A 22,106-nucleotide genomic window follows, 5' to 3' on the forward strand; every position below is an offset into this window, starting at 1 on the left:
GAACTACAAGATCACAGAGAACTACAAGATCACAGGAAGAACTACAAGATCACAGAGAACTACAAGATCACAGAGAACTACAAGATCACAGGAAGAACTACAAGATCACAGAGAACTACAAGATCACAGGAAGAACTACAAGATCATAGAGAACTACAAGATCACAGAGAACTACAAGATCACAGGAAGAACTACAAGATCACAGGAAGAACTACAAGATCACAGGAAGAACTACAAGATCACAGGAAGAACTACAAGATCATAGAGAACTACAAGATCACAGAGAACTACAAGATCACAGGAAGAACTACAAGATCACAGGAAGAACTACAAGATCATAGAGAACTACAAGATCACAGAGAACTACAAGATCAAAGGAAGAACTACAAGATCACAGGAAGAACTACAAGATCACAGGAAGAACTACAAGATCATAAGTGTGATGAAGTGTTGGACAGATGTGAGCGTCATGCTGCAGTTGTTCTTCAGGCGTTGTGAAATCATGAAAGTGAATCCGAGGAGCGTTAAAAAGGTTGTGAGCTGAATATCAGAGATGAAGATCTTAAAGGTTGTAGTTTGAAATCGACACACTCCTCTGCGTCTGAAGCCCAGCAGGACCATGACTCATGTTTCCACTTACTCCTCTCTCACAGATCCTGTCCCTTTCATCCTCCTCTCTTTATTGGTCACTCTGCACTCGTCTCCTGTGGACTCGTCTCCTGTGGACTCGTCTCCTGTGGACTCGTCTCCTGTGGACTCGTCTTCTGCTCAGACACATTTAGACTAAATGTTAAAACTCCAGCAGTAATCCTGCTCATCCTGTGTTTACATATCATTTCTGAAAAAACCCACATCATCAATATTTATCATACATCTCGACTGAAGCCATAGACTGGCTCTAACTCTGCTTCATGGTCGGGTTCTGTTCACTGCAACACCTGTTCACCTGATAACTGCTCTCATATCTGGCAAACCCAGGGGCGTCCAAAACGGCCTTCAAAGCCCCGCCTACCTTCTCTGGTCCAATCAGATCCAGAGCATTCAGGAGCAGAATCTAAAGTTAGAAGGAGGACATACTGGCTGCTGCATTGTTGTCAGAGAAGCTTCAACACAGCAGGTTTCCTGGTGCAGAAAGCTGCATGTGCTGCAAACCTTAAAATGTAGTATTCAGGATCTGTTTGAATTCACTCTCTCTCAATTCTGCATAACACACACACACACACACACACACACACACACACACACACACACACACACACACACACACACACACACACACACACACACACACACACACACACACACACACACACACACACACACACACACACACACACACACACACACACCATCACTGCCTCCATCATCCAGTCAGCTCGCAGGTTCCTCATGGATCGACCTCCTTACTGACTGACAGGAGTTTAATTCAGATGAATAAATATGAAGATAAATTCGATCAGACGGATTCATGTCAATAAAATAACATGAAGTGAAGTCTGTTTGCTGTGTTTGATTAGATGATACACAGGAACATCTTCACAGCAGGTGGCTGATTTATAGTCTGACTTAACGACAGCTGTCAGTCTGACACAGAAGGAAGTCGACGGAGGAGGAGATCACAAAATGTGAACTTCTTCCTTTTTCACAACTGGATGAAGAGCAGATAAAAGACGTCAGGTCGGAAATGAAGGTTCGATTTTGATGTTTGGAACGAGTGTTTCAGATGTTCAGAGGAAACAGGCCGAGTAAGAGAGCGTGAGGGTAAAAACGACCGTGAGCTCACGTCCCTTTATGTGCACAGCCTCGTTAAGAGACTCAGTGGACACGAGCGTACAGAGAGCAGGTGTGTTCATTAGAGTCTGAGCGAGCCGTCGTTCAGTCTTCTCCTCTTCACGGATCATTAACGTCACCTGCACGCTGCTGCACAGCTTCATCCATCGTGTCTTCATAATGAGACTCTTTAGAGGATTCTGTCAGTCGGCTGTGACGTGAAGATGAGAGAGAAACAGAGCGATTAGGTTCAATCAAAGACGCCTCAATTCAAAGGTCTGTACGAGTCTGTGTGATCAGTCAGCCAATCAGAGAGCTGCTCTCTTCCTGTGTGATCAGTCAGCCAATCAGAGAGCTGCTCTCTTCCTGTGTGATCATGAAGGAAACCTGCTGTGTTGAAGCTTCTCTTCAACAATGCAGCAGCCAGTATGTCCTCCTTCTAACTTTAGATTCTGGATCTGATTGGACCAGAGAAGGTAGGCGGGGCTTTGAAGGCCGTTTTGGACGCCCCTGGGTTTGCCAGATATGAGAGCAGTTATCAGGTGAACAGGTGTTGCAGCGATGGAAGCGGGCAGTGGAACTGCTTCAGATAGAAGTGATTGTACCCGAGCTAAAAAGCCTCTGCATGTTTCTAATAAGCTCCAGCAGCAGAAAGCTGCTCAAACTAGGATCAATGTTGGAGATGAAACATGGAGAGAGGTTAGAACACAGAAAGCTTTACAGACCCATGCAGAGCTGGCTAAACACTGAAGCTACAGTGTCCACCACATGCAGAGCTGGCTAAACACTGAAGCTACAGTGTCCACCACATGCAGAGCTGGCTAAACACTGAAGCTACAGTGTCCACCACATGCAGAGCTGGCTAAACACTGAAGCTACAGTGTCCACCACATGCAGAGCTGGCTAAACACTGAAGCTACAGTGTCCACCACATACAGAGCTGGCTAAACACTGAAGCTACAGTGTCCACCACATGCTGACCTGTGTGAGAGGAGGGGGGAGACAGCTCTCTGTGATGATTAGAGTTTAGACTGCAGTACTCATTTTAAACACTAGGGGGCGGAGCTACAGACTGCTTCCTCGCTTTTCTTGCTTGTATTTTTCTCACTTTCAGATGTTTGTTACTTTGAAAAAAAGAAATGTCCAAAATAACAACAACAACAACATCGGGATAAAATCAGTATGTGCAGAAAAGCTTTGAAGTTTCACACACACACACACACACACACACACACACACACACGCTGATGTATTGATTCGTTCACAGGAGCTGCCAGCGTCACATGAATTATTGCAGATCAGCAGTGTTGGCTCCTTCACTTCAAACATTTGGCTCTCGAACAAACGCAGATTTTTGTACATTCAGCTGTTTGATGTGCAGACAGAGAGGCGTGATAAGATCAGACACCACTCTCAACTCGACCACCGTGAAGCCATCACCATCTTTCCCGTGTGTGACGTCACTCTGCTCCTCCATAAAACGTCTCTGAGACTCACAGAAACATCTGACAGCAGGACGACTGATCGATCACAATAACGTTCATATAGAAACACGTGTGCACGTTTATCTTCATGCTCGTGCACGTTTATCTTCATGCTCGTGCACGTTTATCTTCATGCTCGTGCACGCAGGATTTAATCATGCACACACGTCGACTTCATCATGAACACATTCTGCAGAAAGTATTTCTAATACTTACACACACACACACACACACACACACACACACACACACACACACACACACACACACACACACACACACACTGTAAATAAAGGAGTGTCTCACTTCATTCAGAGATCACGTGACTTTAACGGTTCTGATCTGAAGCTTCAGTTTGCTCGTGTTACAGGATCAGAGATTTATTCACTGCCAACAGTCAGAAGTCCGACAGGTCCAAGCTGAAGTATCGATCCTCTGTTCAGGATTATTTCAGCTCGATCAATCACTTCTCAGATGATCATGTCTCTGACACAGCAGCACCTTTTTAAAAAGCCGTCAGTTCTTCTGCTGAAGTGTTGATGACATTCAGCCTGTTGGTGAACACATCCAACACAGTCCAGTCTGCAGCATGCATCATCCACGCGTAACTTACGATTCTTGTTATAGAGCAAGTTCCTGCACGTCCCCTCTGAGCCCTCTGCCTCCTCAGTCTGCTCAAATCCAGCGTGTCTGCCTCGATCCGTTTCTCTAACACCCGCTCCCTGCCGCCTCACACACACCCGCTCCCTGCCGCCTCACACACACATCTGTAACATCCCGCTCCCTGCCTCCTCACACACACATCTGTAACATCCCGCTCCCTGCCGCCTCACACACACATCTGTAACATCCCGCTCCCTGCCGCCTCACACACACATCTGTAACATCTCGTGGACTGAGATGAGATTTAGATTGACAGAAGACAAACGCAGCAGAAGGCGGAGAGCTGCACTCACCTGTCCGGGCTCACGGTGCTGTCTGCGCGCAGAGACGTCGGCTGTGTCTGGAGACCGCTCTGCACTGTGTGTGTGTGTGTGTGTGTGTGTGTGTGTGTGTGTGTGTGTGTGTGTGTGTGTGTGTGTGTGTGTGTGTGTGTGTGTGTGCGCAGCTCCATGCAGCGACCACCAGCAGCGCGTGAGCTCTGCGCAGCTCGGAGTGAGCAGGGATGTCAGCAGGAGGATTTATTAGAAGGTCTTCTCCTTCTTTGTGGATCTTGAAGGTGAGCTCCTGAGGGACCAGGTCTGACAGCCTGCAGGAGTCCCACAGGGGGACTGCAGGGCCAGAACCAGAGGGGGGAAGGTGGGGAACATGGGGGGTCATAGTCTCATTAAAGTCCCTGAAGTCTGTCTGAAACAGATTTGACTGAAACTTAAAGGAGCAGTCTGTAGCTCCGCCCCCTAGTGTTTAAAATGAGTACTGCAGTCTAAACTCTAATCATCACAGAGAGCTGTCTCCCCCCCTCCTCTCACACAGCTCTGTATGTGGTGGACACTGTAGCTTCAGTGTTTAGCCAGCTATGCATGTGGTGGACACTGTAGCTGCAGTGTTTAGCCAGCTCTGCATGTGGTTGACACTGTAGCTTCAGTGTTTAGCCAGCTCTGCATGTGGTGGACACTGTAGCTTCAGTGTTTAGCCAGCTCTGCATGTAGAGACACTGTAGCTTCAGTGTTTAGCCAGCTCTGCATGTGGTGGACACTGTAGCTTCAGTGTTTAGCCAGCTCTCCATGTGGTGGACACTGTAGCTTCAGTGTTTAGCCAGCTCTGCATGTGGTTGACACTGTAGCTTCAGTGTTTAGCGAGCTCTGCACGTGGTGGACACTGTAGCTTCAGTGTTTAGCCAGCTCTGCATGTAGAGACACTGTAGCTTCAGTGTTTAGCCAGCTCTGCATGTGGTGGACACTGTAGCATCAGTGTTTAGCCAGCTCTGCATGTGGTGGACACTGTAGCTTCAGTGTTTAGCCAGCTCTCCATGTGGTGGACACTGTAGCTTCAGTGTTTAGCCAGCTCTCCATGTGGTGGACACTGTAGCTTCAGTGTTTAGCCAGCTCTCCATGTGGTGGACACTGTAGCTTCAGTGTTTAGCCAGCTCTGCATGTGGTTGACACTGTAGCTTCAGCGTTCAGCCAGCTCTGCATGTGGTGGACACTGTAGCTTCAGTGTTTAGCCAGCTCTGCATGTGGTTGACACTGTAGCTTCAGTGTTTAGCCAGCTCTGCATGTGGTGGACACTGTAGCTTCAGTGTTTAGCCAGCTCTGCATGTAGAGACACTGTAGCTTCAGTGTTTAGCCAGCTCTGCATGTGGTGGACACTGTAGCTTCAGTGTTTAGCCAGCTCTGCATGTTGGTGGACACTGTAGCATCAGTGTTTAGCCAGCTCTGCATGTGGTGGACACTGTAGCTTCAGTGTTTAGCCATCTCTCCATGTGGTGGACACTGTAGCTTCAGTGTTTAGCCAGCTCTCCATGTGGTGGACACTGTAGCTTCAGTGTTTAGCCAGCTCTGCATGTGGTTGACACTGTAGCTTCAGTGTTTAGCCAGCTCTGCATGTGGTGGACACTGTAGCTTCAGTGTTTAGCCAGCTCTGCATGTAGAGACACTGTAGCTTCAGTGTTTAGCCAGCTCTGCATGTGGTGGACACTGTAGCTTCAGTGTTTAGCCAGCTCTGCATGTGGTGGACACTGTAGCTTCAGTGTTTAGCCAGCTCTCCATGTGGTGGACACTGTAGCTTCAGTGTTTAGCCAGCTCTGCATGTGGTGGACACTGTAGCTTCAGTGTTTAGCCAGCTCTGCATGTGGTGGACACTGTAGCTTCAGTGTTTAGCCAGCTCTGCACGTGGTGGACACTGTAGCTTCAGTGTTTATCCAGCTCTGCATGGGTCTGTAAAGCTTTTTGCGTTCTAACCTCTCTCCATGTTTCAAAAGCATCTCCAACATTGATCCTAGTTTGAGCAGCTTTCTGCTGCTTATTAGAAACATGCAGATTTATTGTAATAATTCAGCTCTTCACTGTTTATCCTCATAATGTCCAAAACGTTCTGATACAACACGTTTAAAAACAACACAATGTCTGTTCTGTATGAAAAGTCCCAGAGATAAAAAAAAACCCGTCTAATCTTCAGAGAGCGAGCAGAGTTCAGGAGAGGACTTCAGATCCGTCGTGGTTTCAAACATTCATCGTTGATTTGAATTCAGCAGGATTTTGATTTGGTTTAAAATCCTGCTGTTGTTACAGAATGAATGTGTCCTATAAGCTCCTCCTCTTTTACTCTCTGATTCTGTCTCCTGAAAGCTTCCTCCCTCTGAGAGCAGCTTCAGGATGAAGGGAAGTTTCTCTTATCACACCTGTCAACAAGTCAGGGGTGGAGTCAACAAGTCAGGGGTGGAGTCAACAAGTCAGGGGTGGAGTCAAGAGTCAGGGGTGGAGTCAACAAGTCAGAGGTGGATGCAACAGTCAGGGGTGGAGTCAACAGTCAGGGGTGGAGTCAACAAGTCAGGGGTGGAGTCAACAGTCAGGGGTGGAGTCAACAGTCAGGGGTGGAGTCAACAAGTCAGGGGTGGAGTCAACAGTCAGGGGTGGAGTCAACAAGTCATGGGTGGATGCAACAGTCAGGGGTGGAGTCAACAAGTCAGGGGTGGAGTCAACAGTCAGGGGTGGAGTCAACAGTCAGGGGTGGAGTCAACAAGTCATGGGTGGAGTCAACAGTCAGGGGTGGAGTCAACAAGTCAGGGGTGGAGTCAACAGTCAGGTGTGGAGTCAACAAGTCAGGGGTGGAGTCAACAGTCAGGTGTGGAGTCAACAGTCAGGGGTGGAGTCAACAGTCAGGGGTGGAGTCAACAGTCAGGGGTGGAGTCAACAGTCAGGGGTGGAGTCAACAGTCTCTCTCTCTCGTGGTTGAGATAGCGGCGTGCAGCGGTGGCTCCCGTGGTCGGGACGCGGTGGTTAACGAGCGTCTTCCTGCTTTAACAACAGGAACCTTTGAAGTTCTGATTAATCCTGTTAAAGAGTCTCATCAGGGAAAATGACTGTTAATGACTCGTCACACTGTAATCATCTAATCCCCCCTCACACACACACATACACACACACACACACACACACACAGGCACACACACACACACACACACACACACACACACACACACACACACACACACACACACACACACACACACACACACACACACAGACACACACACACACACACACACACACTTTGCTCTCTGGTGAAGCTGCAGACGTTTAGTGATATGAAACCTTCCAGGTGTTCTTCTGTCTTCAGCCTGACGTCTCTCTTTGAATCCTTTTCTTCATGTTCTGGTTCTTTGAGCAGTCAGAGCTCCACACAGCGACGAAGAGGAACTAATAACAACAGACTGAGAGATTCCACTTCAAGCTGCAGGAAGAGAAATCAGACTGAAGCTCCGCCCCCTCACCTGAGACGAACCAGGAAACAGGCCGTTATTCTGCCTCACTCTGCAGAGACACACTGACAGACGGACTTTGACCTGCAGACACAAACCAGCAGGACTTCCACTGAGAGAGGACAGGAGGACGAGGGGATACTGGGAGTACTTGTTATACTGGGATACTGTTAGTACTTGTTATACTGGGATACTGGGAATACGAACACTTCAAGCTGCTGCTGAATCCACAAACTGAACCAGAGTTTCAAAGTGAAAGTAACTCTCAGGGACGGGGAGCGGCTTCCTGTTTTTTTCTGCTGCATGTTTTGACTCTGAGGTAAAATGGCGTCCAAGTTAGAGGAAGATCTGAGCTGTCCGATCTGCCTCGACATCTTTAAAGATCCAGTGATGCTGTCCTGCAGCCACAGCTTCTGTAGAGTGTGTGTGCAGGACTGCTGGAAGGAGAAGGAGAACCAGGAGTGTCCACTCTGTAAGAGGAGAAACTCAAAGGTATTATTACCTCCTAACTTATCTTTAAGGAATCTGTGTGAGAGTTTCCTGCAGGAGAGAGATCAGAGAGCTTCAGAGGATCTCTGCAGTCTGCACTCTGAGAAACTCAAACTCTTCTGTCTGGACCATCAGGAGCCGGTGTGTCTCGTCTGCAGAGATTCAGAGAAACACTCTGAGCACAGATTCAGACCTGTCGATGAAGCTGCTGAAGAACTCAAGAAGAAACTTGAGGAAACTCTGGAGCCGGTAAAGAAGAAGTTAAAGGTTTGTGAAGAAGTTAAAGTGAAGTTTGATCAAACAGCAGGACACATTCAGGTCCAAGCCCGACACACAGAGAGGCAGATTAAGGAGCAGTTTAAGAAGCTTCACCAGTTTCTAGAAGAGGAAGAGGAGGCCAGGCTGTGTGCACTGAGGGAGGAAGAGGAGCAGAAGAGTCAGAGGATGAAGGAGGAGATGGAGGCTCTGAGCAGAGAGATAGCAGCTCTTTCACTCACAGTCAGAGACACAGAGGACGAGCTGAGAGCTGCAGACGTCTCATTCCTGAAAAACTACAAGGCTGCAGTGGAAAGAGTCCAGCAGCGCCCCCTGCTGGAGGATCCACAGCTGCCCTCAGGAGCTCTGATAGACCAGGCCAAACACCTGGGCAACCTGAGCTTCAACATCTGGACCAAGATGAAGGACCTGGTCTCCTACAGTCCGGTCATTCTGGACCCAAACACTGTTCATCCAGAACTCATCCTGTCTGAAGATCTGACCTGTGTGAGTCTAAGAGGACAGAGACAGCAGCTTCCTGATAATCCAGAGAGGTTTGATCGTTACATCTCTGTCCTGGGCTCTGAGGGCTTTAACTCAGGGATTCACAGCTGGGACGTCCAGGTTGGAGACAGTACACGCTGGTTTCTGGGAGTGTTATCAGAGTCTGAACAGAGGAAGGGAGTCATACAGTCTGGATTATGGAGAATACGGTTCTATAATGGTAAATACTGGGCACTCTCTCCACCAGGTACAATCACTGAGCTCTCAGTGAAGAAGAAGTTTCAGAGGATCAGAGTGAATCTGGACTGTAACAGAGGAAAGCTGTCGTTCTCTGATCCTGATACTAACACACACATACACACCTTCACACACACTTTCACTGACAGGATGTTTCCATTCATTAGCACTAAGGGTGAAGTGAAGATTTTACCAGAGAAGATCTCTGTGACTGTGGAACACTAACACATGAAGAAGATGATGATCTGACTCTCTCAGCATTGTTTGTGACTGCGTTGTCATGGTGACGGTGTTTTGTTCATTATAACTTTGAGTGTAATTAGACACCAGGTGTCATCTTGCTCCTGATTGGTCGGTTTGTCTGCGTCTCTTTAAAGATTATCTGCTCAGTGTGTTTAACTGGTTAACTGTCGTCTGTTGCTTCAGCTGCTGTGAACGTCTGATTTCACCTGAACTCTGAGGAGTCCCTGAAGGCATCATCTGTATCTCTGTGTGTTTATTACCTGAATCAGCTGATCTGTGTTTGACTCCTCCTCCGGTAATCATCAATAAAGTTTCTTGATCTGAATCCGTCTTTGTTTCTCGTGTTTTATTGATCTTGTAAACGTCATCATGGAGGAGTGTGTTACTTACCGCTAAACACGATGAAGAGCTGAGGTCACCTTCTGGAGGGACGCCGCTCGTGATGTAAATGAGGGGCGTGGCTTGAAAGGAAGCACAGAGGGGCGTGGCTTTAGAGGGACCACGTATGTGGTTGTATGTGTGTGTGTGTGTGTATGTGTGCGTGTGTGTGTGTGTGTGTGTGTGTGTGTGTGTGTGTGTGTGTGTGTGTGTGTGTGTGTGTGTCACTCGTCAGTATCAGCTGTCTCACATGAGACATACTAACTGGGTACGGGAGGCTCTGATTGGTCCACTCAGTCTGATGAGTCACATGTTTTCGGGTCTTATAGATTCCTGATTGATCCGGATCCTGATGTGGATTATGACCTTCCTGTCCCGCTCGACCTGCTCTGTGATAAACTGACGCTCCGACATCCTGCAGAGACAGAAGGCGGCGTGCACAGATTACCACCTCTAAAGAAGCGTTCTGATTGGCCGCCATGACAAACCTCCTGTTCACCTCTGTGTGTCTCCTGAGATTGTCTCCGCTGCGGCGTCCTCGGGCTGCAGACCAAAGACTCTAACGGGGAGAACCACGTGGCGTTAGCGTTAGCATCAAGTGACGGAGCTCCAGACTCCAGAGGACGATAAAGTTGAACTCTTGATGCTTCACTCTTTCTTCCTCTGTTCACTTTTTATTTCTTCTGTTTGAAACAAAATGGCGTCCGACGCTCCCTGCGGGCAGCGAGCATGTCAGGAGGACGTCGACCTTAAATGTCTTTATGTTGTCAGACAACATATTAGAGACGGCCTCATAAGAACGGCTCTGCTCTGAGTGACACAGCACGCCGTGCATCATGGGACTTTTGGTTTATGGCCGAGGCGAGCGGCTCTTCTTCCAGGAGGACTCACAGTGTGAGCTGATGTTCACAGTCTGAGGACACACACAGGACAAACATCGTCCTCCAAATGAAGACGTCACGCTGACACGAGCACACCCAATCATCAACGACCACCAAGTCTGACCACGTGTTGTCCAAACGCAGCAGTGTGGCCGCGAGGTTTTGAGAGAGAGAATATCTGAGGTGGATCCGTCGCCATGGAAACGTGAACAAACACAATCAGATCAGTGTTTGAGTTCAGGGGGGGCCAAATCATGATGGTCATCATCACACGACCAGCCCATCTGGTCTCTGTTCCCACACAAAGACTGCAGACTCTCTGGGTCCGGTCTGGACTGGCTGGTCTCTGCAGACTCTCTGGGTCCGGTCTGGACTGGCTGGTCTCTGCAGACTCTCTGGGTCCGGTCTGGACTGGCTGGTCTCTGCAGACTCTCTGGGTCCGGTCTGGACTGGCTGGTCTCTGCAGACTCTCTGGGTCCGGTCTGGACTGGCTGGTATCTGCAGACTCTCTGGGTCCGGTCTGGACTGGCTGGTCTCTGCAGACTCTCTGGGTCCGGTCTGGACTGGCTGGTATCTGCAGACTCTCTGGGTCCGGTCTGGACTGGCTGGTCTCTGCAGACTCTCTGGGTCCGGTCTGAACATGGCTGTTAAAACCACATCTGACTTTGATGACGTTAGTTTGGACCAAACTTTAGTCAGGAGGTAGTGATGTCATCGTGATGTCATCGTGATGTCATCGTGATGTCACGTCCATAAACCAGATCTCCAGATGGAGTTGACCCAGTGGTTTTAAATCCATGATGTCACCTCCACACTCGGCTCCTGTCAGAACGGATCGGCCTGTAGCGGCGTCTTGGTGCTCACTTCCTGCTTCCCCTCCCCTCGTTACCATGACAACAGAATATCAAGGCACAGAGGGTGCTAAAATAAGACAGCGATTACTCACAGCGACGCTGACACAGTGGATCTGTGTCCTGATAACCGACCTGTTGCTTCACCTGCTGTGACCCCACAGAGCCGGACCTGAGGCGGCGCCACGCCTGCCCCCCTTAAAGGCTCCGGGAATCCAGGTCACCCAGAACCATCCGACTGTTATTCAGGATCTGATCGACCGTAAGAAACTTCCACACAGTTATATTAAATATTGTAATTTATGGAACATTTCTAATGTTGGGATATAAAGTGGGCGGAGTTATAAGATATCACACACACACACACACACACACACACACACACACACACACACACACACACACACACACACACACACACACACACACACACACACACACACACACACACACACACACACACACACACACACACACACACACACACACACACACACACACACACACACACACACACACACACACACACGTAGGGTTAGTCTCCAGTGTGAACGGCTCCTCACACGTGATGGGAAGGAGAATATGTTGAACACCACGCTTCTGAAACGCTCTCTTCTCATTGGTGGACACCGGGCCTGACAGGGTCTCAGGTACGAGCTTGAAGATGTCGATGCAGTGTTTTAAAAAGCTGCTTCAGTTCAGGCTGCAGGTGAGAGGAGCCGGCTGCTCGGCTGTTTCCTCGATGATCCTCCGTTGTGTGATGACACGAAGCCTCTGTGGATCTCCTCGCTCTGCCAGCTGCACGCTGAGACAAACAGAATGTCATCGCCATTAAAAAAAATGTCACGGCCAATCAGTGGGCTCCTTTGGTGTCCCTGTGAAGAGCGCTAAAGGTTTGTCTCGTCTGAAGGTGACGCGGGATCTGAGGAGGTCGGAGACAAGAAGCGTTTGTGATAATGTCAGCGCAGTGAGAGGTGGACCGAACAGCGTCTACCTGACAGGTAAAACTCATCGCTGTGATGACGTCATGACTCATCAAAAGGACGGTTTATAAATGAGGAACAAACAGAGTTACAACATCCATCATTTATAGGACCAATCAGTGAGCTTACATTCACACACTGATGGTAGAGGCTGCTGCAGAGTCCATCAGTATGAACACACTGATGGTAGAGGCTGCTGCAGAGTCCATCAGTATGAACTCACTGATGGTAGAGGCTGCTGCAGAGTCCATCAGTATGAACTCACTGATGGTAGAGGCTGCAGCAGAGTCCATCAGTATGAACTCACTGATGGACTCTTTAATGATTTGATCTGTTTAGTAAATGGGACAACAGATGAACATTAGCAGTCATTAGCACCTCTTAGCTTTCAGCCTGAGAGCCAATGAGAGGTCGTTACTGACACCTTTCATCCTGCTTATGTAACCAACCAGCCTCCTCCTGCACACACCTGAGAGGTGAGACCGAGTTGGAGCGAGGCTTCATCTTTCATGCACTTTGAGTTTGGAGAAAAGCCCTGCAGCGAGAGAGGACGCTCAGCTCATCCCCGCGTGGAGGCGGCTCTGCTGAGGTTCCACGTGAACGACTCAAATATTCCAAAGTGTTTCCCTCGGCTCCTCCTCACACTCAGAGTCCAGAAGGATGATTTGACTTGGTTGAGCTCCTGACTCCTTGACTCCGGCATCACCACAGAGACACGGTGAGCTCGCACAGCTGAAAGATCAAAATCTAAAGTCTCCTTCAGATTATTCTAAAAGTGAAGAAATGCATCATGGGAGACGGTGAGCATCAAAGGGCTGCATGAGCAGGCCCCGGGGCTGATGGGAGATGGAGGCTCATGTTGTCAGGTAAATATCATCGTCTCTGATCCAGAGAGTTAAAGTTACACACACACACACACACACACACACACACACACACACACACACACACACACACACACACACACACACACACACACACACACACACACACACACACACACACACACACACACACACACACACACACACACACACACACACACACACACACACACACACACACACACACACACACACACACACAACTGCTGATTCCTGACAGGTCCCGCCTTTGAGGCTGACATCATCAGAGCTTTTCACACTAACAAGGCAGCGTGTGTGTGTGTGTGTGTGTGTGTGTGTGTGTGTGTGTGTGTGTGTGTGTGTGTGTGTGTGTGTGTGTGTGTGTGTGTGTGTGTGTGTGTGTGTGTGTGTGTGTGTGTGTGTGTGCCTCACCACCCCGTCACAAAGTTTTAGTTTCTGCCGTCTTCGTTTGTCTCCTCACAAAAGTCACAAGTGTGAAATAAAAGGCAGAACAAAGTCAGGACGACGTCGGGCTGCGAGGTGAAACTATGAGACAGGAAGTGTCAACAATGCAGCAGCCAGTATGTCCTCCTTCTAACTTTAGATTCTGCTCCTGAATGCTCTGGATCTGATTGGACCAGAGAAGGTAGGCGGGGCTTTGAAGGCCGTTTTGGACGCCCCTGGGTTTGCCAGATATGAGAGCAGTTATCAGGTGAACAGGTGTTGCAGCGATGGAAGCGGGCACTGAAGCTACAGTGTCCACCACATGCAGAGCTGGCTAAACACTGAAGCTACAGTGTCTCTACATGCAGAGCTGGCTAAACACTGAAGCTACAGTGTCCACCACATGCAGAGCTGGCTAAACACTGAAGCTACAGTGTCCACCACATGCAGAGCTGGCTAAACACTGAAGCTACAGTGTTCACCACATGCAGAGCTGGCTAAACACTGAAGCTACAGTGTCCACCACATGCAGAGCTGGCTAAACACTGAAGCTACAGTGTTCACCACATGCAGAGCTGGCTAAACACTGAAGCTACAGTGTCTCTACATGCAGAGCTGGCTAAACACTGAAGCTACAGTGTCCACCACATGCAGAGCTGGCTAAACACTGAAGCTACAGTGTCCACCACATGCTGACCTGTGTGAGAGGAGGGGGGGAAACAGCTCTCTGTGATGATTGGAGTTCAGACTGCAGTACTCATTTTAAACACTAGGGGGCGGAGCTACAGACTGCTCCTTTAAATCAGATAAAAGATGTTTTTCAGACGACAGCCTGTGATCGTCTCTTTGACTTCACTTTGCAGCTTCCTCTCCATCATTAGCAGCCTCCTGCACGCCGCTCTTGTTTGGATTCCCGTGGCGTGTGGGCGGCGCCCTGTGGTTTCATCTGCAGCTAAATATTTCTCACAGGCCGTGAAGGAGGCACAAAGTGACACTGCATTTTACCCTTTTTACACTTATTACTTCTAACTCTCGGAGAAGCCACAGGATGTGACTCTCCGGCCAGGAGTCCATGTGGACTTCCTGTGACCTCACAGGCTCATGTTCTTCTGATGCTGCAGCAGCGTGGACGTTTCTCTGCTGCAGACACACGGCGCCGTCTTCCGTCTTCATCGCTTGTGGAATAAACGTCACCGTTTGCATTTTAGTCGTCACCATCTTGAAAGCTCCGTTATGGTGGGACCAGGTCTGCGGCGCCGTCGCCTGCAGAGAAGCGTGGACGACGACGATGGTTGAACATCGAACAGATGAGCATGTTGCTCCAGAGGTGGCGAGGAGTCTCCTGCTGAGCGTGCTCAGTGTAACTCTACTCTGAGTCTGGACCAGTTCAGTCCGCTCCTCGTTTGATCATCTCAGGGACTCAGAGCTGAAGCCCCCTTACTGCCCCCTAGTGGGACTTCAGTGCACCTGCCCGTCACACGGCGCGTTTCTCCTGACTCGAAGGTTTGGACTCAGAAATGTAAAGAACCAGTTCAAGAGAACATTACATGTTTGTCTCTGGCGCCCTCTGGTGGGAAGATCTGTAAACACGCTTCATATTTATTTAAAGGAGTGAATTCTGATCACACCTGAAGGAAACATGTCGAAGCTCTTCTGACACTGAGGACAGGTGAGACTCGTTAGACGAGCAGCTTCACCTGGGCAGAGGGGGAGGAGCCAAACAGCACAGCAGCGACGGGTTGTTGGAACCTTCCTCCAGGTGAACGTCATAAAAACCAAAGACGCGCGTGTTTAAAGTTTCTTCTCTCTGAACCGTTTCCTGTCAGGACCGACTGGTCAGTCGGCGTGTACAGGAAGTGACATCATCAGCCCGCCTTGTGTTGTTGACATCTCAGTAAAACCGTTACCGTCCGTCCTTGTTTGTTTTAATTTGGAGCAGGTGAAGTGACCTTTTACATTTAAGACCGCCGAACGACCACGAGGGTTCAGACCGCCGAACGACCACGAGGGTTCAGACCGTCGAACGACCACGAGGGTTCAGACCGTCGAACGACCACGAGGGTTCAGACCGCCGAACGACCACGAGGGTTCAGACCGCCAAACGACCACGAGGGTTCAGACCGCCGAACGACCACGAGGGTTCAGACCGTTGAACGACCACGAGGGTTCAGACCGCTGAACGACCACGAGGGTTTAGACCGCATTACGACCACGAGGGTTCAGACCGCCGAACGACCACGAGGGTTCAGACCGCCGAACGACCACGAGGGTTCAGACCGCCGAACGACCACGAGGGTTCAGACCGCTGAACGACCACGAGGGTTCAGACCGCTGAACGACCACGAGGGTTCAGACTGCTGAACGACCACGAGGGTTCAGACCGTTGAACGACCACGAGGGTTCAGACCGTTGAACGACCACGAGGGTTCAGACCGTTGAACGACCACGAGGGTTCAGACCGTTGAACGACCACGAGGGTTCAGGCCGCTGAACGACCACGAGGGTTCAGACCGCTGAACGACCACGAGGGCGGGTTGGTTCTGAATGAGGACAAACAGCTGGTTGAGTTGAGACTTTATTGTTTGAATGAAAGGAGTCAGAGGAACATGGGTCAGTACTCGTGAGAATGTAAACTGCTCGTTAGTGGAAATGTTTGAAGAATCTGTTTGTGTCCCAAACCACACGTGATCCCTGCGCTGATGCCAACATGGAAAACTACAAACTGAGGAGGTCAGCGGGTACATCAAGTAAAGACCAATAAGACGAGAGCTCGCCACCTGAGACCAGGAAGTGGACACAAGCAGAGAGCTCAGAGATAAACACACTTGTTGGAGAGGTGTGTGTGTGGAGGTCAGAGGTCACAGAGGGTGACCCCTGAGCTGACACACGGCTGTAACATGTGCGAGGTCGGGTTAGTGGGGGAGCTCATGGGGAACCAGTTTGTAGTGGGAACCACAGGACGGGCAGCGCTGGGCCTCGCCCTCATGGAGCCAGAACCAGACCACGGCCGTGTTGTCTTCCTCGCCTGCAGACAGGAAGTGAGACAGGAAGTGAGAAAGTGAGCGCCAACACGAGCACGCTGTCAACATGAATCCATGTTTGTTCATCCAAATCTTAAAATCTCCTCTTACAGACACATCCCACAATCCTCTTGTTGGTGATGGAGGGGACGAGGTGGGGGTCGACCTTGGAGCCGGCGTACTCCTTTGGCTTCATCATGCTGTAGGGATCCTAAAGGGGGGGGGGGGGGGGGGGTTACATCAGTTACATCAAACTGTAAACCTGCAGACGGCCTGTACCTGGGTTTATTCATCATTCAGCACACTGACACTAAAGAGGCTTCAGAGCGACGTGTCAGAGATCGTTCTGATCAACGCTCCAAATCACTTCTATTAATTCACTGCAAATATTCAATATATGACAATCTGAGACTAATCAAGTTCCCTTCCTGGGTGGACCCGCTTCACACCTCTGTGTGGACCCCAGATCACAGACCCCCCAGATCACAGACCCCCCAGATTAAAGACCCCAGATAACAGATCCCCCCCCCCAGATAACAGACCCCCCAGATCACAGACCCCCCAGATCACAGACCCCCCAGATCACAGACCCCCCAGATCACAGACCCCCCAGATAACAGACCCCCCAGATAACAGACCCCCCAGATAACAGACCCCCCCAGATAACAGACCCCCCCAGAGTAACCATGATCATCTTCTGAGCGTCTGTAATCTGTGTTAATCTGTGTTGCTGTAAGCAGCTTCTCTCTGCTGGATGTTTGTGTGGATGATGTGATGTCATCGTACCGATCCCTCCTTCATGGCCTTCATGATGATCTTCTCCAGTCCCGTGGCCTGCTCCTCATCAGTGGGAATCCCTGTCATCAGAACGAGTTTAAATCAAACATCATGAAGACAAACAGACGATCTGATACATCGTGATCAGACCCGATCTGTCCCGTCTCACGCCAGCTGAATGATCTGTGCTGAGAATTAAAACGAGCTGCTGTAACAACCGACCCCCCAAAAGACTGGAAGGCGAGAAGGCCGCGTCTTTTAAAAGCGTTTGTCAGAAACAGGCGTGATGTGTTGATTTACAGAGAGGGTCCGCACGGGAAACCCTGATTTTTCTATCACAGCCAACAAAGTCGAGATGACAGTAAAACCACCGAAGAAGAGGAACACAAGCAGTCAGCGCCTCCGAGGTCATCCAGGGGGCGGAGCTTTGTGCTGATGATAGCTGCTTAAATTACTTTCGCCATGTCCTCAGCATATTTAAATAATGGTCGCTTTGTGTTTATCCCTCATTACGGGAAGTGAAGATTCTTTTGACCAATCAACAGATGGCAGTGTGACTAGCTCCGCCCCTAGCAACAGAAAGGGACGCTATATTTCGGTTGTTTTGGTGAATACGCCAAAAATATGCCTCAATAAACTGAAGCTTTGGGTGGAAGCGAGATACTCTGTCTGTGTGGTTAACTGTGTTTACAGGTCAAAGGTCAACAGGAAGTGTCTGATGTCAACAAACATCAGAAACGTCACTTAGTTATTTAACACGTTTATAAAACACCTTAAATGTTTCGTACACCTGCACGAGACAACATCCACTTTCTAAAAGTTAAATACAGAAACATTCAGTTTGTAGAGGAATTCAAATAACATAAATTCCATTTAGCCTGTTTTAGAGCCAACTCATATTTAAATCATTTTAGACATTGAACACAAACTAAAATATATCTGTTTCTAAGATCATTTAAACAGTTCTGACTTTTAAATAAAGTAATTTAATTCAACTTTGACCTCTCGCAGATATGCGAACGATGCTAACTCCTGAAGCTAACGTGTGGAGGACTTCCGCCGGAAACTCTACGTTTATAAAAAACATCTTTCTGTCCTCTGTCAGGATGTATAGCTGAGTGTCGGTTCCGTGCTCACCTCCAGCAGCCATCCCGCGGGTCAGAGCCGGTGCCGGTCCGGTCCGGAGGGCTCTGAAGGCGGAGCGGAGCAGTAACCTTGCAGCCATTTCTTCTTCTTCACTGTCACAGAGATGTGGACGCAGGCTGATGACGTAGGAGCTTCGTTAGCGTGTCGTCTGCTTTATACGTGTTTGAACGTCAGAAGATCTTTTTCCGATATTTTAATTTATGTATTGTTATATTAGGAGATTTTTCTCCTGAAACTATGAACTCTGGATGTTTTATTTTTAATTGTTTTTAAAAGTCGTTGAGTTTTTTTCCTCTCTGATCATTTTTATCATCTTTTATTTCTTCAAGGTTCAAGGTTCTTTATTTGTCAATTCCAAAATATGTCAGACATACAGTGAAATCGAAATTACGTTTCCCCCCTCCCCACGGTGCAATGTAGATAAAAAAGGTAAATAAAATAAAACAAGGTAAAAAAGATGTAAAAAAGATAAATAATATTTACATTAATAAACCTAAATGTGCAGAAGTATTAAGTTAAATAAAATGGAGTATAGAACCAGATTATAAGAAAAGTGAACTTGTGCATGCGTGCAATGTGCAATAAGTGACCAGGGTTCTGTTTCAATGTTCAAACAGGAGGAGATTCCAGTGTTCAGTGTTCATGGGGGCAGAGAGGGGAGAGAGTTCAGCTTTCTTCACGCTGCACTTTCCACTGAATGACCTTCACGGGCTGAATGACCTTCACGGGGTCATTTATGCTTTATGTTTTTATTTCGGAAATGTTTGTGGATTGTTTCTATTTTTCCCTCGTCTTTACACCTGAGTCCTCACCGACACGAAGAGGGCGGAGCTCATCACACCTGCGCTTCAATCACTTCCTGTCTGTCAGCATTGATTACTATAAAGCCTTGAATGGCCTAAAAACATGTCAGATCTACTTGTAGAATATAAAACATGCAGAGCGCTCAGTGTTCCCAGAGTCAGAAGCTCCTCACCTGTGGAACAAACAGGTGAACACCTGAGGACAGCTGTCACACTCAGCTCCTTTAAACCTTTATTTACTCTGTTCATTAGAGATATACTCTCTGCCTTACTGCCACATGTTCTTCCTTTCTTTGTCTTTAAAGTTTTCTTTATTGAGTACTTTTCAGTCTTCTATTAATGATGTTCAATCTGTATTCTGCTCCGTTTTCTTTCCTTCAGCTTTGTTTGAATGTTTTTCTGTTATTATGTCAGTAAAGAGTGAATTACTTTGTGCCCGAACATCTTTTATACATAAACTTACCTGACGCTCCTCATTCAGGAGACAGGACTGGACCTGACCCTCCTCATTCAGGAGACAGGACTGGACCTGACCCTCCTCATTCAGGAGACAGGACTGGACCTGACCCTCCTCATTCAGGAGACAGGACTGGACCTGACCCTCCTCATTCAGGAGACAGGACTGGACCTGACGCTCCTCATTCAGGAGACAGGACTGGACCTGACGCTCCTCATTCAGGAGACAGGACTGGACCTGACGCTCCTCATTCAGGAGACAGGACTGGACCTGACCCTCCTCATTCAGGAGACAGGACTGGACCTGACGCTCCTCATTCAGGAGACAGGACTGGACCTGACGCTCCTCATTCAGGAGACAGGACTGGACCTGACGCTCCTCATTCAGGAGACAGGACTGGACCTGACGCTCCTCATTCAGGGGACAGGACTGGACCTGACGCTCCTCATTCAGGGGACAGGACTGGACCTGACACTCCTCATTCAGGAGACAGGACTGGACCTGACGCTCCAGGTTAGATCTGCTCCCGTCTTTAACTCATCACTTTAAGAACAGGAAACTGTCCAAGCAAACAAACAGGTCTGCAGAGAGAAGTTCAGACTGTTTGAATCAAAGAACTGGTTGGTTCTGAATGTTTGAATGAGGACAAACAGCTGGTTGAGTTGAGACTTTATTGTTTGAATGAAAGGAGTCAGAGGAACATGGGTCAGTACTCGTGAGAATGTAAACTGCTCGTTAGTGGAAATGTTTGAAGAATCTGTTTGTGTCCCAAACCACACGTGATCCCTGCGCTGATGCCAACATGGAAAACTACAAACTGAGGAGGTCAGCGGGTACATCAAGTAAAGACCAATAAGACGAGAGCTCGCCACCTGAGACCAGGAAGTGGACACAAGCAGAGAGCTCAGAGATAAACACACTTGTTGGAGAGGTGTGTGTGTGGAGGTCAGAGGTCACAGAGGGTGACCCCTGAGCTGACACACGGCTGTAACATGTGCGAGGTCGGGTTAGTGGGGGAGCTCATGGGGAACCAGTTTGTAGTGGGAACCACAGGACGGGCAGCGCTGGGCCTCGCCCTCATGGAGCCAGAACCAGACCACGGCCGTGTTGTCTTCCTCGCCTGCAGACAGGAAGTGAGACAGGAAGTGAGAAAGTGAGCGCCAACACGAGCACGCTGTCAACATGAATCCATGTTTGTTCATCCAAATCTTAAAATCTCCTCTTACAGACACATCCCACAATCCTCTTGTTGGTGATGGAGGGGACGAGGTGGGGGTCGACCTTGGAGCCGGCGTACTCCTTTGGCTTCATCATGCTGTAGGGATCCTAAATGGGGGGGGGGGGGGGGGGGGGGGGATAGAGATCCATACTTAAGACTTTATAACGATCAGCAGAAAACACACTTCCTGTTCTATTTCTTCTTTATGTTACTTTCTCCTCTGAATGATCAAACACTCTGATGTGATGTCATCGTACCGATCCCTCCTTCATGGCCTTCATGATGATCTTCTCCAGTCCCGTGGCCTGCTCCTCATCAGTGGGAATCCCTGAGGACACCAAAACACACAGCTGAACAGGGATCTAACGCTTTGTACCAAACCTCGCGATATTACCTGAGACAGTCAACGATAACAGAGTACAAAACGTTCAAACCTCGCGATATTACCTGAGACAGTCAACGATAACAGAGTACACTTTAAAGAGTTCAGTACATTTTTACGCGAGGTTTCGCCTGCTCGTCGTGATCACACCTGACGTCACACACAGCGGTCGTTAACGGTTCCGTGCTCACCTCCAGCAGCCATCCCGCGGGTCAGAGCCGGTACCGGGCCGGCCCGGCAGGTTCGAGCGGCTCTCACAGCCGAGCCGAGCAGTAACCTTGCAGCCATTTCTCCTCTGTGACGCTTGATTGTCGCCGGTCGCGGGAATATGACGTCATCAAGTACGAGACAGTCGCGGTGTTTTGACGTTTTGTAGTTCTTCCTCCTCCAATCAGTGTTCATTAAAGATAATTTACTGATCCAATCACTGACATGATGAATAATTGTGAAACTTATTTTGGTAACATTTTAATGAAGGTCACTGAAGGTCACAGTTTACCCGCCTCGCGGTCACCACA

The 22,106-nt window shown here is 48.9% G+C and overlaps 3 protein-coding genes across 3 annotated transcripts; 1 reads left to right on the forward strand and 2 right to left on the reverse strand.

Moving 5' to 3' along the window:
* The first annotated feature begins 7,674 nt into the window (after positions 1-7,674).
* Positions 7,675-9,509, forward strand: LOC306819301 (E3 ubiquitin-protein ligase TRIM39-like). Its single transcript, XM_079373076.1, has one exon. The coding sequence runs from the start codon at positions 7,999-8,001 to the stop codon at positions 9,382-9,384; it is 1,386 nt and encodes a 461-aa protein (XP_079229202.1). The 5' UTR covers positions 7,675-7,998; the 3' UTR covers positions 9,385-9,509.
* Positions 9,510-16,346: 6,837 nt separating this feature from the next.
* Positions 16,347-18,862, reverse strand: LOC306819300 (cytochrome c oxidase subunit 5B, mitochondrial-like). Its single transcript, XM_079373075.1, has 4 exons — positions 18,719-18,862; positions 17,591-17,661; positions 16,916-17,015; positions 16,347-16,809 (listed from the first exon to the last, which is right to left on the reverse strand). The coding sequence occupies exons 1-4, from the start codon at positions 18,804-18,806 to the stop codon at positions 16,697-16,699; spliced, it is 372 nt and encodes a 123-aa protein (XP_079229201.1). The 5' UTR covers positions 18,807-18,862; the 3' UTR covers positions 16,347-16,696.
* Positions 18,863-20,644: 1,782 nt separating this feature from the next.
* Positions 20,645-21,923, reverse strand: LOC306819299 (cytochrome c oxidase subunit 5B, mitochondrial-like). The gene is made up of 4 exons (XM_079373074.1): positions 21,780-21,923; positions 21,464-21,534; positions 21,214-21,313; positions 20,645-21,107 (listed from the first exon to the last, which is right to left on the reverse strand). The coding sequence occupies exons 1-4, from the start codon at positions 21,874-21,876 to the stop codon at positions 20,995-20,997; spliced, it is 381 nt and encodes a 126-aa protein (XP_079229200.1). The 5' UTR covers positions 21,877-21,923; the 3' UTR covers positions 20,645-20,994.
* Positions 21,924-22,106: the final 183 nt, after the last annotated feature.

This window comes from Symphodus melops (assembly GCF_947650265.1).
Source record: "Symphodus melops genome assembly, contig: scaffold_368, whole genome shotgun sequence".
In the NCBI taxonomy this organism is placed as follows: domain Eukaryota; kingdom Metazoa; phylum Chordata; class Actinopteri; order Labriformes; family Labridae; genus Symphodus; species Symphodus melops.

What these genes read in the sequence shown, in the direction of transcription:
- LOC306819301 (XM_079373076.1), top strand. Translation starts at nt 7,999, where the DNA reads ATGGCGTCCAAGTTAGAGGAAGATCTGAGCTGTCCGATCTGCCTCGAC.
- LOC306819299 (XM_079373074.1), bottom strand. Translation starts at nt 21,876, where the DNA reads ATGGCTGCAAGGTTACTGCTCGGCTCGGCTGTGAGAGCCGCTCGAACC. An exon ending in CCGCGGGATGGCTGCTGGAG is followed by an intron (nt 21,535 to 21,779) that starts GTGAGCACGGAA and finishes TGGTGTCCTCAG; the next exon opens with GGATTCCCACTGATGAGGAG. An exon ending in GAGGATTGTGGGATGTGTCT is followed by an intron (nt 21,108 to 21,213) that starts GTAAGAGGAGAT and finishes TCCTGTCTGCAG; the next exon opens with GCGAGGAAGACAACACGGCC.
- LOC306819300 (XM_079373075.1), bottom strand. Translation starts at nt 18,806, where the DNA reads ATGGCTGCAAGGTTACTGCTCCGCTCCGCCTTCAGAGCCCTCCGGACC. An exon ending in CCGCGGGATGGCTGCTGGAG is followed by an intron (nt 17,662 to 18,718) that starts GTGAGCACGGAA and finishes TTCTGATGACAG; the next exon opens with GGATTCCCACTGATGAGGAG. An exon ending in AGGCCATGAAGGAGGGATCG is followed by an intron (nt 17,016 to 17,590) that starts GTACGATGACAT and finishes CCCCCCCTTTAG; the next exon opens with GATCCCTACAGCATGATGAA.